A 17,554-nucleotide genomic window follows, 5' to 3' on the forward strand; every position below is an offset into this window, starting at 1 on the left:
TTTTTGAGGCGGCCCCCCACCGTACCTGGCTCCGCCTGTGGAGCCCCACCGTCATGCTGCGGATTTGGAAGAAGCGGGGGAGGACTTATGTTCCTGGGAACCTGCTGCGTGTTGCAGCTTTTTTCCCCTACCTCTGCCTCTAGACAGAAAGGACCCGCCTTTTCCCCGCCTGTTTTTCTGGGGTCGAAAGGACTGTACCTGATAATACGGCGCTTTCTTAGGCTGTGAGGGGACATGGGGCAAAAATGCTGACTTCCCAGCTGTTGCTGTGGAAACAAGGTCTGAGAGACCATCCCCGAATAACTCCTCACCCTTGTAAGGCAAAACTTCCATGTGCCTTTTAGAATCTGCATCCCCTGTCCACTGCCGAGTCCATAAGCCTCTCCTAGCAGAAATGGACAATGCACTTATTCTAGATGCCAGCCGGCAGATCTCCCTCTGTGCATCTCTCATGTACAAGACTGAGTCTTTTATATGCTCTACGGTTAGCAATATAGTGTCCCTGTCTAGGGTGTCAATATTTTCCGACAGGGAATCTGACCAAGCAGCAGCAGCACTGCACATCCACGCTGAAGCAATAGCTGGTCTCAGTATAACACCAGTGTGTATATATAGACTTTAGGATAGCCTCCTGCTTTCTATCAGCAGGTTCCTTTAGGGCGGCCGTATCCGGAGACGGTAGTGCCACCTTTTTAGACAAACGTGTGAGCGCTTTATCCACCCTAGGGGGAGTTTTCCAACGTGACCTATCCTCTGGCGAGAAAGGGAACGCCATTAGTAATTTTTTTGAAAACACCAATTTTTTATCGGGGAAAGCCCACGCTTCTTCACACACTTCATTTAATTCTTCAGATGGGGGAAAAACTATTGGTAGTTTTTTCTCCCCAAACATAATACCCTTTTTTGAGGTACCTGGGTTTATATCAGAAATGTGTAATACCTCTTTCATTGCCTCAATCATGCAACGAATGGCCCTAGTGGACATTAAATTTGACTCATGGTCGTCGACACTGGTATCAGTATCTGTGTCGACATCTGTGTCTGCCATCTGAGGTAGTGGGCGTTTCAGAGCCCCTGATGGCCTTTGAATTGTCTGGGCAGTCACGAGCTGAGAAGCCGGCTGTCCCGCATTTGGCATGTCGTCAAATTTTTTATGTAAGGAGTCGACACTTGCACGTAATTCCTTCCATAAGTCCAAAGGTGTCTGCCCCGCAGGGGGTGACATCACATTTATAGGCATCTGCTCCGCCTCCACATAAGCCTCCTCATCAAACATGTCGACACAGCCGTACCGACACACCGCACACACACAGGGAATGCTCTTAAAGGAGACAGGACCCCACAAAAGCCCTTTGGGGAGACAGAGAGAGAGTATGCCAGCACACACCAGAGCGCTATATAATGCAGGGACTAACTGAATTATGTCCCCTATAGCTGCTATAAGTTATACTGCGCCTAAATTTAGTGCCCCCCCTCTCTTTTTTACCCTTTCTGTAGTGTAGACTGCAGGGGAGAGTCAGGGAGCTTCCTTCCAGCGGAACTGTGAGGGAGAAATGGCGCCAGTGTGCTGAGGGAGATGGCTCCGCCCCTTTTTCGGCAGACTTTTCTCCCGCTTTTTTCTGTATTCTGGCAGGGGTAATTACCACATATATAGCCTCTGGGGCTATATATTGTGGTTATTTTGCCAGCCAAGGTGTTTTTATTGCTGCTCAGGGCGCCCCCCCCCAGCACCCTGCACCTTCAGTGACCGGAGTGTGAAGTGTGTATGAGGAGCAATGGCGCACAGCTGCAGTGCTGTGCGCTACCTTGGTGAAGACTGAAGTCTTCTGCCGCCGATTTTCCGGACCATCTTCTTGCTTCTGGCTCTGTAAGGGGGACGGCGGCGCGGCTCCGGGAACGAAAATCAAGGACGGGTCCTGCGGTCGATCCCTCTGGAGCTAATGGTTTCCAGTAGCCTAAGAAGCCCAAGCTAGCTGCAAGCAGGTAGGTTCGCTTCTTCTCCCCTTAGTCCCTCGTTGCAGTGAGCCTGTTGCCAGCAGGTCTCACTGTAAAATAAAAAACCTAAAATATACTTTCTTTCTAGGAGCTCAGGAGAGCCCCTAGTGTGCATCCAGCTCGGCCGGGCACAGAAATCTAACTGAGGTCTGGAGGAGGGGCATAGAGGGAGGAGCCAGTGCACACCAGATAGTACCTAATCTTTCTTTTAGAGTGCCCAGTCTCCTGCGGAGCCCGTCTATTCCCCATGGTCCTTACGGAGTTCCCAGCATCCACTAGGACGTCAGAGAAATATTTATAACAAAAAATAAGATTTTACTTACCGATAAATCTATTTCTCGTAGTCCGTAGTGGATGCTGGGACTCCGTCAGGACCATGGGGATTAGCGGCTCCGCAGGAGACAGGGCACAAAAATAAAAGCTTTAGGACTAGGTGGTGTGCACTGGCTCCTCCCCCTATGACCCTCCTCCAAGCCTCAGTTAGGATACTGTGCCCGGACGAGCGTACACAATAAGGAAGGATTTTGAATCCCGGGTAAGACTCATACCAGCCACACCAATCACACCGTACAACTTGTGATCTGAACCCAGTTAACAGTATGACAAACGTAGGAGCCTCTGAACAGACGGCTCACAACAATAACAACCCGATTTTTTTGTAACAATAACTATGTACAAGTATTGCAGACAATCCGCACTTGGGATGGGCGCCCAGCATCCACTACGGACTACGAGAAATAGATTTATCGGTAAGTAAAATCTTATTTTCTCTGACGTCCTAGTGGATGCTGGGACTCCGTCAGGACCATGGGGATTATACCAAAGCTCCCAAACGGGCGGGAGAGTGCGGATGACTCTGCAGCACCGAATGAGAGAACTCCAGGTCCTCTTTAGCCAGGGTATCAAATTTGTAGAATTTTACAAACGTGTTCTCCCCCGACCACGTAGCTGCTCGGCAGAGTTGTAATGCCGAGACCCCTCGGGCAGCCGCCCAAGATGAGCCCACCTTCCTTGTGGAATGGGCCTTGATAGATTTAGGCTGTGGCAGGCCTGCCACAGAATGTGCAAGTTGAATTGTGCTACAAATCCAACGAGCAATCGTCTGCTTAGAAGCAGGAGCACCCAGCTTGTTGGGTGCATACAGTATAAACAGCGAGTCAGATTTTCTGACTCCAGCCGTCCTTGAAATATATATTTTCAATGCCCTGACAACGTCCAGCAACTTGGAATCCTCCAAATCGCTAGTAGCCGCAGGCACCACAATAGGCTGGTTCAGGTGAAACGCTGAAACCACCTTAGGCAGAAACTGAGGACGCGTCTGCAGTTCTGCCCTGTCCGAATGGAAAATCAGATATGGGCTTTTATACGATAAAGCCGCCAATTCTGACACTCTCCTGGCTGAAGCCAGGGCCAGTAGCATGGTTACTTTCCATGTAAGATATTTCAAATCCACCGATTTGAGTGGCTCAAACCAATGGGATTTGAGAAAATCCAAAACTACATTAAGATCCCACGGAGCCACTGGGGGCACAACCGGGGGCTGTATATGTAGTACTCCTTTTACAAAAGTCTGGACTTCAGGAACTGAAGCCAATTCTTTCTGGAAGAAAATCGACAGGGCCGAAATTTGAACCTTAATGGACCCTAATTTGAGGCCCATAGACAATCCTGTTTGCAGGAAATGTAGGAATCGACCCAGTTGAAATTCCTCCGTCGGGGCCTTCCTGGCCTCACACCACGCAACATATTTTCTCCAAATGCGGTGATAATGTTGTGCAGTCACCTCCTTCCTGGCTTTTACCAGGGTAGGGATGACCTCTTCCGGAATGCCTTTTTCCCTTAGAATTCGGCGTTCAACCGCCATGCCGTCAAACGCAGCCGCGGTAAGTCTTGGAATAGACACGGTCCCTGCTGAAGCAGGTCCCGTCTTAGAGGTAGAGGCCACGGATCTTCCGTGAGCATCTCCTGAAGTTGCGGGTACCAAGTTCTTCTTGGCCAATCCGGAGCCACGAGTATCGTTCTTACTCCCCTTTGCCGTATAATTCTCAGTACTTTTGGTATGAGAGGCAGAGGAGGAAACACATACACTGACTGGAACACCCACGGTGTTACCAGAGCGTCCACAGCTATTGCCTGAGGGTCTCTTGACCTGGCGCAATACCTGTCCAGTTTTTTGTTGAGGCGGGACGCCATCATATCCACCTTTGGTTTTTCCCAACGGTTCACAATCATGTGGAAGACTTCTGAATGAAGTCCCCACTCTCCCGGGTGTAGATCGTGTCTGCTGAGGAAGTCCGCTTCCCAGTTGTCCACTCCCGGAATGAACACTGCTGACAGTGCTATCACATGATCTTCCGCCCAGCGAAGAATCCTTGCAGCTTCTGCCATTGCCCTCCTGCTTCTTGTGCCGCCCTGTCTGTTTACGTGGGCGACTGCCGTGATGTTGTCCGACTGGATCAACACCGGCTGACCCTGAAGCAGGGGTTTTGCCAGGCTTAGAGCATTGTAAATCGCTCTTAGCTCCAGTATATTTATGTGAAGAGACATCTCCAGGCTTGACCACACTCCCTGGAAGTTTCTTCCCTGTGTGACCGCTCCCCAGCCTCTCAGACTGGCATCCGTGGTCACCAGGACCCAGTCCTGTATGCCGAATCTGCGGCCCTCTAACAGATGAGCACTCTGCAACCACCACAGAAGAGACACCCTTGTCCGTGGAGACAAAGTTATCCGCTGATGCATCTGCAGATGCGATCCGGACCATTTGTCCAGCAGATCCCACTGAAAAGTTCGTGCGTGGAATCTGCCGAATGGAATCGCTTCGTAAGAAGCCACCATTTTTCCCAGGACTCTTGTGCATTGATGCACAGACACTTTTCATGGTTTTAGGAGGTTCCTGACCAGTTCGGATAACTCCCTGGCTTTCTCCTCCGGAAGAAACACCTTTTTCTGAACCGTGTCCAGAATCATTCCCAGGAACAGCAGACGTGTCGTCGGGGTCAATTGAGATTTTGGAAAATTCAGAATCCACCCGTGCTGTTGCAGCACTACTTGGGTTAGTGCTACTACGTCCCCCAGCTGTTCTCTGGACCTTGCCCTTATCAGGAGATCGTCCAAGTAAGGGATAATTAATACGCCTTTTCTTCGCAGAAGAAACATCATTTCGGCCATTACCTTGGTAAAGACCCGAGGTGCCGTGGACAATCCAAACGGCAGCGTCTGAAACTGATAATGACAGTTTTGCACCACGAACCTGAGGTACCCTTGATGTGAAGGGCAAATTGGGACATGCAGGTAAGCATCCTTGATGTCCAGGGACACCATAAAGTCCCCTTCTTCCAGATTCGCTATCACTGCTCTGAGTGACTCCATCTTGAACTTGAATTTTTGTATGTACAGGTTCAAAGATTTCAGATTTAGAATAGGTCTTACCGAGCCGTCCGGCTTCGGTACCACAAATAGTGTGGAATACCCCTTTCCCTGTTGTAGGAGGGGTACCTTGACTATCACCTGCTGAGAATACAGCTTGTGAATGGCTTCCAATACCGTCGCCCTGTCTGAGGGAGACGTTGGCAGAGCAGACTTTAGGAACCGGCGAGGGGGAGACTTCTCGAATTCCAACCTGTAACCCTGAGATACTACCTGCAGGATCCAGGGGTCCACCTGTGAGTGAGCCCACTGTGCGCTGAAATTCTTGAGTCGACCCCCCACCGCCCCTGAGTCCGCTTGTAAAGCCCCAACGTCATGCTGAGGGCTTTGCAGAAGCCGGGGAGGGCTTCTGTTCCTGGGAGGGAGCTGCTTGGTGAACTCTCTTACCCTTTCCTTTGCCTCGGGGCAGATATGACTGTCCTTTTGCCCGCTTGTTCTTATAGGAACGAAAGGACTGCGGCTGAAAAGACGGTGTCTTTTTCTGTTGGGAGGGGACCTGAGGTAAAAAGGTGGATTTCCCGGCTGTTGCCGTGGCCACCAAATCCGATAGACCGACCCCAAATAATTCCTCCCCTTTATACGGCAATACTTCCATATGCCGTTTGGAATCCGCATCACCTGACCACTGTCGCGTCCATAAACTTCTTCTGGCAGATATGGACATCGCACTTACTCTCGATGCCAGAGTGCAAATATCCCTCTGAGCATCTCGCATATAAAGAAAAGCATCCTTTAATTGCTCTATAGTCAATAAAATACTGTCCCTATCCAGGGTATCAATATTTTCAGTCAGGGAATCCGACCAAACCACCCCAGCACTGCACATCCATGCAGAGGCGATGGCTGGTCGCAGTATAACACCAGTATGAGTGTATATACTTTTCAGGGTAGTTTCCAGCCTCCTATCAGCTGGATCCTTGAGGGCGGCCGTTTCAGGAGACGGTAACGCCACTTGTTTTGATAAGCGTGTGAGTGCCTTATCCACCCTAGGGGGTGTTTCCCAGCGCGCCCTAACCTCTGGCGGGAAAGGATATAATGCCAATAACTTCTTTGAAATTAGCAGTTTTCTATCGGGGTTAACCCACGCTTCATCACACACTTCATTCAATTCCTCTGATTCAGGAAAAACTACAGGTAGTTTTTTCAGACCCCACATAATACCCCTTTTTGTGGTACTTGCAGTATCAGAGATATGCAAAGCCTCCTTCATTGCCGTGATCATATAACGTGTGGCCCTACTGGAAAATACGTTTGTTTCTTCACCGTCGACACTAGATTCGGTGTCCGTGTCTGGGTCTGTGTCGACCGACTGAGGTAAAGGGCGTTTTACAGCCCCTGACGGTGTCTGAGACGCCTGGACAGGTACTAACTGGTTTGCCGGCCGTCTCATGTCGTCAACTGATTTTTGTAACGTGCTGACATTATCACGTAATTCCATAAACAAAGCCATCCATTCCGGTGTCGACTCCCTAGGGGGTGACATCACCATTACCGGCAATTGCTCCGCCTCCACACCAACATCGTCCTCATACATGTCGACACACACGTACCGACACACAGGGAATGCTCTTATCGAAGACAGGACCCCTCTAGCCCTTTGGGGAGACAGAGGGAGAGTTTGCCAGCACACACCCAAGCGCTATAAATATATAGGAACAACCCTACAGAAGTGTTGTTTCCTTTATAGCAGCTTAATATATCAATGTCGCCAAAAAAGTGCCCCCCCTCTCTGTTTTTTTACCCTGTTTCTGTAGTGCAGTGCAGGGGAGAGTCCTGGGAGCCTTCCTCGCAGCGGAGCTGTGCAGGAAAATGGCGCTGTGTGCTGAGGAGATAGGCCCCGCCCCCTATTTCGGCGGGCTCTTCTCCCGGTGTTTGTGAGACCTGGCAGGGGTTAAATACATCCATATAGCCCCAGGGGCTATATGTGATGTATTTTTAGCCAGAACAAGGTATTATCATTGCTGCCCAGGGCGCCCCCCCCCAGCGCCCTGCACCCTCAGTGACCGCTGGTGTGAAGTGTGCTGACAACAATGGCGCACAGCTGCAGTGCTGTGCGCTACCTCATGAAGACTGAAAAGTCTTCTGCCGCCGGTTTCTGGACCTCTTCACTTTTCGGCATCTGCAAGGGGGTCGGCGGCGCGGCTCCGGGACCGGACTCCATGGCTGGGCCTGTGTTCGATCCCTCTGGAGCTAATGGTGTCCAGTAGCCTAAGAAGCCAATCCATCCTGCACGCAGGTGAGTTCACTTCTTCTCCCCTAAGTCCCTCGTTGCAGTGAGCCTGTTGCCAGCAGGACTCACTGAAAATAAAAAACCTAATAACTTTTTCTAAGCAGCTCTTTAGGAGAGCCACCTAGATTGCACCCTGCTCGGACGGGCACAAAAACCTAACTGAGGCTTGGAGGAGGGTCATAGGGGGAGGAGCCAGTGCACACCACCTAGTCCTAAAGCTTTTATTTTTGTGCCCTGTCTCCTGCGGAGCCGCTAATCCCCATGGTCCTGACGGAGTCCCAGCATCCACTAGGACGTCAGAGAAATAAGGGCTGACAGAATGTGGAGAAATCCCCAATGCTATAGTCCAGTGATAGGGAACCTTGAGACTCTAGCCGTTGTTGAACTAAACATCCCAGCATGCCCTGCTACAGTTTTAGCATGGCCAAATAGCAAAACTGTAGCATGGCATGATGGGATGCGTAGTTCAACAGAAAGAAAAAAGGTGCCCATATATCTATAATAATGGATATTCTTAGTACTGCCCACCTTTTTAGAATACTAATCTCCAAAACTAACGAGGTAGGAACCAGTACACAAAATATCAAACGACAATGAAATGATACAATCCCTAAGTGCCTAAAATATCAAAAACTACCTTAATGCAGCAACCTTCAAAGGGGGGGAGGATTTGCTGACCCCCTATAATTGTGAACAAAAAGTAGTCCATCAACAGCTGGAGTGCCAAGATTCCCCATCACTGCTGGGTTTAGTCTGTTTGCAGGTGTGATTAAAAGTTAAGTAAGCCAAAAGCTATATATTTTCACAAGAGACCATATATTCTCCATCAGCCACAGAGTAAAGAAAATACTTGATAACATATTTTACTTAAACTTACAATATTTTGCATAGCATGAGGCTGCAATCTATATCAGCGGTGGCCAACCCGCGGCTCTCGAGCCGCATGCGGCTCTTTCATCCTCCGCATGTGGCTCGATCCGCTCCCGGCCACCGCTGCCTGACACACAGCAACTTCTAAGGCTTAGAAGATGCTGTGTGTTAATCTACAGCGCGCACCTCACCTGCCCCTCTGACTCCTGTGGCGGTGTCTATCTTCAATTCGGTGCCGGGCCATAAGCCAATCAGAGCTCGCGGTCCGGCAGCTGATTGGCTCTCGGGCCGGCACCAAATTGAAGATGGACACCGCCGCCGGAGTCAGAGGAACAGGAGAGGCGCGCGCTGTGCTCTCCTCCCCTCCCCTCACAGCAGCAGCAGCACGGTGAGAGCACTTGGAGGGGGGGGGAGCAACTGTGGGGTCATGTGGATCTGCACTGGGGGCATAGCTGGCACTGTGGGGGCATGTGGATCTGCACTGGGGGCATGTGGACCTGCACTGGGAGCATAGCTGGCACTGTGGGGGTATGTGGATCTGCACTGGGGGCATATCTGTCACTGTGGGGGCATGTGTATCTGCACTGGGGGTATATCTGGTTCTGTAAGGATAAGTGTAGCTGGCACTAGGGGCATATCTGGCACTGTAAGGACATGTGTATCTGCACTGGGGGACATATCTGGCACTGTGGGGGCATGTGTATCTGCACTGGGGGTATATCTGTCACTGTAAGGACATGTGTTGCTGGCACTAGGGGGATATCTGGCACTGTAAGGACATGTGTATCTGCACTGGGGCATATCTGGCACTGTGGGGACATGTGTATCTGGCACTGGAGGCATATCTGGCACTGTGGGGACATGTGTATCTGGCACTGGAGGCATATCTGGCACTGTGGGGGCATGTGTATCTGCACTGGGGGCTTAGCTGGCACTGTGGACATGTGTAGCTGGCACTGGGGGCATAGCTGGCACTGTACGGACATGCATAGCTGGCACTGTGGAGACGTGTATCTGCACTGGGGGCATATCTGGCACTGGGGGCATAGCTGGCACTGGGGGGACATGTACAGCTGGCACTGTGGGAACATGTGTATCTGGCACTGGGGGCGTAGCTGGCACTGTGGGGGCATGTGTATCTGGTACTGTGGGCATATATTTATCTGGCACTGTGTGGACATATGTGTATCTGGCACTGTGAAGGGGGGTATATGTATCTGGCACTGTGGAGGCACCCATTTTTTGGCATTTTTATATGTATGTGGCACTGTACTTGGGGCATTATATGTATGTGGCACTGTACAACATGACTAAAAACGGGGTTATGACACAAAGTCATACTCTTACAAATGTCATACCGAAAGGTGCGTGCACAAAAATGGGGTGTGGCTTTGTGAAAACTAGGCCTCACACCCATTTTTGTGTAGACGCGCGCATGATAGTGGCTGTTGCCCTTTACTATGGATCTTTTCTGGCTCTTTGCCTCTGACTGGTTGGCCACCCCTGATCTACATAATGGGGAATGAAATCCTTCCTGATGGCCACTTTACAACACTCATATCTGCAGCTGCCCACACGCTGTCTGTTCATGGTTTGCTCATGTGGAGTGAACTGATAACAGCACCAGTAAGTATAAAATATTGGGCTTAATTCAGACCTAATTGCAGCAGCAAAATCTCTCTCTAATGGGCAAAACCATGTGCAGATATAACATGCACACAAAAGGTAACAGTGGTCGTCTAACTGTATTTACTAATATATCCAGTTATCAGGAACTTTTTTTTTTTAACCACACATGGCTATATAGAGTCAGAAGCCTGAATGACTAAACACTGGGGGAGCCCAAATCATACGCAATCAACAGAACAATTTCCCATTTCAGTAAACAAATCTAATGCTATAGCAAGGACTATAGTAACTAATTTGACATGTAGGTTACATATTACATCATCTTGTAAGATATGGCGTATATCGCACAATTTATGCTGTAAACTATAATGCTTAAAGGCGCAAGAAATGGCTATTTAATTAAAGACTGGGTGTAGGTGGTTGTGACAAAGCAAAACTTATATAGGGCTTCATGTGTGCAGAAGTATCATTGTGACACCAGAATTCAGTGTGGGTATTGGTGCCTATAATGTGCTGACCCAACCATGACAGAGACCGGCAGTGCGATTAAGCAAAAAGTAGACTGTGTTATATTTCTAGTAAGTAGATGTAGATGATGCTAATTTTATTATTTTGAACTCCCATGTCTGCTCCATTCTGCGGACTCTTACCAATTGTAATTGTGTGTATAATCATCCCCTTATTGCTAAATGCATCCCATTTTGGAAGTCTGTAGTATGACAGCCTGGCACTTCCTCTGTTAAGAAAGAGCTTACATAGGTCTGAGAATATGCTGACAAGATATAGCACACACTAAAGCCCCATACACACTAGGCGATATTGTGAACACTATCGCTCAGAAAGGGCCGAGTGATGTTGTTCACAATAATCGCCTAGTGTGTCCATTCATTATCATTGACGATGCGCACTCCCGCACGACGTTAACGACCCCCTCCCTCATCTGAACATGTACAGACGAGGGAGGTCCTCGTTAACAACAGACATGCTGCCGTCGTTCCACCCGGCGCTCCCTTCCCCACTGGCATCGGCAAGTGTGTATGCACGTGCCGATGCCGGCACCCCGCCGAGTCCCCGCTCAAGGCAGAGGACTATGGGGTTCATTGGGATAGATCGGGCCCGAAATACAGCAAAAGGTTGTGTAAGGATTACACAGAAGGCAGAAAATGCACAAGAAAAACAAATTGCAGAGAAGGTGGCTGTGGATGAGGATAGGATGTAATTAGTAGAGAAACCTGATGCAAGTGAGCAAACTAGATGCAGGGAAGGGAATTAGACAAAGTGCGAAATAAGGACAAAACGACATGTACAAAACAAAGACCACTATGCGGACAAAAGGTTTTGCTATGGTGGTGCAAAAGCAATGGTACTTGCTTAACACAGATGTAGATGTGTGGATGTCTTATAGCACTGGACAAAAGGCAGGCACTACAGCACAACTGGCCAAGGATCACATAGGGAATGCCACAGGCAAAACCCTGCATTTACTTAAAAGGGAGAATGGAGGTAGCTAAAAGGAATGCTAGAGCTTACAGTAAAGGTGCATACACACTTGCAAAGAAAGTAAAGAACGTCGCTCGGGAAGGGTGAAAATGAGCGACGTTGTTTACTTTCTCGGCAAATGTGTATGCCGGCGACTACGAGCAATGCACGGCCCCGCGGGTCATTAACGAACCTCGCTGCTGGCCGTGCATGCAGCTCAATTTGGACTGTCGTCATAGAGCACGTCGCCTAGTGTGTACCCACCTTAAGTACTAGTCAGTCACACTGCCGCTTCACCCACTCTGCCATTGCACTACAATTACAATTGTGTTTGTTTTTAAGGTCAATGCATATAAAATTTCAGTCTAAAGTAGAGCTCAACCATGTGTAGAAAACAATATTTAATGAAAATATTTAAAAAAACCTGCATATGTGTAATCTATCACAATACAAATCTAACAAAAAGGTAATTCAGAAACATAAGACTGTTCATGTTGGATATTTAATATCACTTCTTACTTATAATGGATGCTGAGGCAGAATGATGCGCCAGACTGAAAGATGATGAACTATACGGTTTAAATACAAAATTGTTTGTATACTTTTATTTTAAAGACACATGCAATCACTCCACACTTTATGTAGCCTCTTAAAAAACAAAAACAAAAAACCCACCACACACAGTCCCCTTCAAAACACACACACACCAACCAGGGCGAGTTTTCTCTGGTCACATTCAGATGTATTGTACACATTAAAGTCACGTGTCTCATAATAGATCCCTTCATTTCTGTTCCTCCAGTGTCAGGCTACAGACCTCCCTGTAAGGCAGGGATTCTATCTGGAGCTCACATTACTGTAAACATAGGACTCTGCTTTAGGGCCCAAATATTCTATTTTCTTTATTACCTTTAATAACTCTGGCTAGTGCACATAATAAATCTCTAAAGAATTTAATTACACAACACAAAAAAAGATCATGGTTCCCACTGAAGTCAGACAGTCACGTCCTTTAAAGCAAACACTCCGAAAATGAATTTATCTATACACAGACTGACAGGTTTTTTTTTGCCACACATGAATTACAAATTTGCGTACAATGTTCAAGAGGGTTAATAGTAGTTACAACGTAATGGATTTCTATGGACGTGCTAATTAAGCGCATGGGACAATGTGCAACAGGGAGGCTCCGAGAACACACTTTATTCTCTCTTAATGGCGCATGCTAAAGGTTCTCACTTAAAACAGGTGTCTTATTGGGTCAACCATGGAAGGTCGACGTGCATTGGGTCGACAGGGGCAATAGGTCGACATGGTCATTAGGTTGACTACTAAGTCGACAGGTCAAAAGGTGGACGTGGGTTTTTGGACTTTTTTTGGTGTCGTTTTCTTCGTAAAGTGACGGGGGAACCCCAATTAGTGCACAGTGTCCCTTCGCTCGCCATGCTTCGGGCAAGGTGCCTTGCTACGCTACCGCTGCGCTCGGTACAGGTTACCGTTCCCAATTGTAGTCCATGTGGATAGTCAAGTATGAAAAAGTACAAAAAATGTGAAAAACCCATGTCGACCTTTTGACCCGTCGACCTAAATGACCATGTCGACCTTCAGTGGTCAACCTAATGACTGTAGACCTAAGCTGCTGTCGACCTAACGACCATATCCCGTCTTCGTGGCCTAAACTAGCAAGCAAGTGTTTAGATTAAAAACCCTACATCACAAAAAAAAGAATAAAGTTATACTCAAAAAAAAAAAAAAAAAAAATTACACACACACATATATATATATATATATATATATACATATATATACATATATATATATATATATATATACACATACATACATACACACTTACAAGAAGTCATCAATGTACTAATAATAAATAGTGGTAAACTTTTACACACTTTTTAAAAATGCTAGCTTGACAAAAATCTGCTAAACACAATAACAGATGATTACAACAGACCTATACTATGCGACTATAAATACTAGACAGTCATTTTAATATAGGCTTTCATGACTGGTTCTAGTTCAGAAAAAGGAAGAAAAACCATGAACGTTTCCTGTGCCAGAGGTCAATGTACTATTGCATTAATGCTCACTGCACAGCCGACATTAAACATCTCTGTATCGAGTGTTTCAGGAAAATGTTTTTCAAAAGCCAATGGCTACAACATACTTTTGGTTATCCATAATCATTTGCATATATAAATAAACACCAACAGCATCACATAAATAATATAGAATTGTGTACAGTGTGTATAATATAAAATTGCATCATACATGATTGAAACTGGAAGATACTGTGAAAACTGGTACACAAAGTGCTCCACAAACAGATAAGCCAACCTGAATCTGCTGGAAAGCTTTAAGCCTTTTCTTAAATCTTGAAGGCAAAACAAAATCACATCCACGAGCCAACAAAGCCAATTCCTTTCTAAGATCCGGGTCTTGTCTCAAAGAGATCTCTTTTATTCTCATACTTCCAGATTTCATATAAAATATTGTAAGTGGAGAGGTTTTCCAAAAAGAGAGAGAATCCTTTTGTTTCCAAAATGACAACTTGCAGCAGAGGAGAGCAGCTTATTTGGCGCTTTGTAGGGGACGTACAGCTACACTCCTCAGCTCCATACATTGACAGAAAGAAGCAGATAGCTAGGGAAACACTGACTGTACAGTCACTGAGTGGGGCTGCCCTTTACAAAAGGCATTCCAGAGGCTCAGCTCTCACCAAGCAACAGGTTGATCCTTTCTATGTAGTAGTAGAAAGGGTAGAACACAAACAGAAAAGGGGGGTGGGGGACTGGAAAGAGTGCAGCATAGACAAAATTGGTAGCAGAGGTAGTTTCCTGCTGTCTGTCTTCCCAGCTTGTCAAACACCAATGGAAGTGCTGTGTGAATGAAGTGCCCAGGACTGTCAACAGGCGCTCACTAGTGCATTTACATTCCAGCTCCCTTGAATGTGGCCTCTATCACATCAGCAAATATGTAGCAACTGATAAAACCAGAGGGACAGCAGAGGCATTCAATCAGCAAAATCTAGCTCTGCAATTTAGCGCAGGGCTTCTCATTGATCTGATTCAGATAGTAACACATTAACTAGTCTGAAGCAGCCAATGTACTGTACATTTAAAGCTGCACTGCCAATCACAATCTAGTATATACGTTTCACTAACCTGGTGACACCCATAGCAGGATCCCAGAGTGCAGAGCAGAAAGACCTCCTGGCTACTTTTTCTTCCAATGTGGATTTATTAGCAGGTGGTTGTGTGACACTGTGGGGCCTTCTGCAGCCATTTTAATATTTGTGACTGAAAATGTTCACCACACATTCAATATGAGAATATACAAATACAATCAGAGAAGCTATCATTTAACTTTGCACTATTACTGGGCAGAGTATGGCAAGGGTGTTTAGAAGACAAGTGGACACCTGAAGACTGACTGTGGGGGAATGAAGGGGGTTTGGGAAAGACCAGACACTTGCTAGTCACTGCTTAATGTGAAAGTTCTCTATATTTAATAGGTGGATGCCGCACATCAGTCATCGTCACCAGCATGCACACTTGCAGAGAAAGTGAACGTTACTCAGGAAGGGTGAAAATGAGCGACTTCGTTAATTTTAAAATCGGCAAGTGTGTATGAACCTTATTATTACAGAATAATATTTTGCTTTGGGTTTTTTTTTTTATGATTTTTTATTTATTTTTTTGCACTAAAGTTTCAACATAAAATTGAAGGGGTACAAGTAGAAAAGGGGGAGTGGAATAAGGGGGTGTGGTGGGGGAGGGGAGCATTGCAAAAACAAAATAAAAATAAAATACAATTAAAAAAAACAGGATTTTAATACCTACCGGTAAATCCTTTTCTCCTAGTCTGTAGAGGATGCTGGGGTCCACTTCAGTACCATGGGGTATAGACATTCCACAGGAACCATGGGCACTTTAAGACTTTTTCAGAGTGTGAACTGGCTCCTCCCTCTATGCCCCTCCTCCAGACCTCAGTATAGGAACTGTGCCCAGGGACACTTCAACCATGCCGCACAACATAGCATTCAACATAACACATGCCAACGGGCATGAACTATTGCAGCAACATGCTGAAAATAATTTTAACACAACACTTGTGTAACTACAACAAACTAAAACTGCAGGTGAAGAACGCACTGGGTTGGGTGCCCAGCATCCTCTACGGACTAGGAGAAAAGGATTTACCGGTAGGTATTAAAATCCTGTTTTCTCATACGTCCTAGAGGATGCTGGGGTCCACTTCAGTACCATAGGGTTATACCAAAGCTCCAGTACGGGCGGGAGAGTGCGGATGACCCTGCAGCACCGACTGACCAAACTTTAGGTCCTCATCGGCCAAGGTGTCAAACTTGTAAAACTTAGCAAACGTGTTTGTCCCTGAGCAAGTAGCTGCTCGGCAAAGTTGTAAAGCAGAGACCCCCCCCGGGCAGCTGCCCAGGATGAGCCCACCTTTCTAGTAGAATGGCCTTTTACCGAAGTCGGCAACAGCAATCCTGCTGTGGAATGAGCGTGCTGAATCGTACCTCTGATCCAGCGCGCAATAGTTTGCTTAGAAGCAGGACATCCAATCTTGTTGGGAGAATACAGGACAAACAGAGCCTCTGTTTTCCGTATCCGAGCTGTCCTTGCGACATAAATTCTCAAAGCTCTGACCACATCCAGAGACTTTGAAGCATCGAAGGTGTCAGTAGCCACTGGCACCACAATAGGGTGGTTTATATGGAAAGAAGAAACCACCTTAGGCAGAAATTGCCGACGAGTTTTCAACTCAGCCCTATCTTCATGGAAGATCAAGTAAGGGCTCTTGTAAGACAAGGCCCCTAACTTGCAGATGCCAAAGCCAACAGCATGACCACTTTCCAAGTGAGAAACTTAAATTCAATCTCCTGGAGAGGTTCAAACCAATCCGATTGAAGGAACTGCAACACCACGTTAAGATTCCATGGTGCCACAGGAGGCACAAATGGAGGTTGGATGTGCAGAACCCCCTTCACGAAGGTCTGAACTTCTGAAAGGGAGGCCAATTGTTTCTGAAAGAAAAACGGACAAGGCCGAAATCTGGACCTTGATTGACCCCAATCGTAGGCCCGCATCCACACCCGCCAGGAGAAAATGTCCTAACTGAAACTCTTCCATTGGAGCCTTCTCAGATTGACACCAAGACACATTTTCTCCAAATACGGTGGTAATGTTTAGACGTTACCCCTTTCCTGGCCTGAATCAGAGTGGGAATGACTTCTTTGGGAATACCCTTTCGGGCTAGGATCCGGCGCTCAACAGCCATGCCTTCAAACGTAGCCGCGGTAAGTCTTGATATACGCACGGCCCCTGCTGGAGCAGGTCCTCGCGAAGAGGAAGAGGCCGAGGATCTTCTATGAGCAACTCCTGAAGATCTGGATACCAAGCCCTCCTTGGCCAGTCCGGGACAACGAGGATCGCTCGAACCCTTGATCTTCTTAGGATCTTGAGAACTTTTGGTATTAGTGGAAGTGGAGGGAAGACATACACCGACCGAAACACCCACTGGGTCACTAGTGCATCCACTGCTATTGCTTGAGGGTCTCTCAACCTGGAACAATATCTCTGAAGCTTCTTGTTGAGACGAGATGCCATCATGTCTACTTGAGGAACTCCCCAAAGACCTGTCACCTCTGCGAAGACTTCGTGATGGAGGCCCCATTCTCCTGGATGGAGATCGTTTCTGCTGAGGAAGTCTGCTTCCCAGTTGTCCACTCCCGGAATGAAAATTGCCGACAGAGCTCTTGCATGTCTTTCTGCCCAGAGGATCTTTGTCACCTCTGCCATCGCCACTCTGCTTTTCGTTCCGCCCTGACGGTTTATGTACACAACTGCTGTTACATTGTCCGACTGGATCTGTACAGGTTGATCTTGAAGA

General features: G+C 47.3%; 1 protein-coding gene across 4 annotated transcripts in view; it reads right to left on the reverse strand.

Moving 5' to 3' along the window:
• Positions 1-17,554, reverse strand: part of LOC135019305 (serine/threonine-protein phosphatase 2A regulatory subunit B'' subunit beta-like) — a 217,941-nt gene that overhangs the window by 107,873 nt on the left and 92,514 nt on the right. The window contains exon 1 of one of the 4 annotated variants that reach the window (XM_063953092.1): positions 13,979-14,538. The exons of the other annotated variants lie outside the window; for them this stretch is intronic. Within the exon in view, the coding sequence (XP_063809162.1) occupies positions 13,979-14,125 (147 nt within the window). The 5' untranslated portion in view covers positions 14,126-14,538. Of the gene's footprint in view, positions 1-13,978; positions 14,539-17,554 lie in introns of those variants that run through there. 4 annotated transcript variants of the gene reach the window in all.

This window comes from Pseudophryne corroboree, chromosome 2, assembly GCF_028390025.1.
Source record: "Pseudophryne corroboree isolate aPseCor3 chromosome 2, aPseCor3.hap2, whole genome shotgun sequence".
NCBI lineage: Eukaryota > Metazoa > Chordata > Amphibia > Anura > Myobatrachidae > Pseudophryne > Pseudophryne corroboree.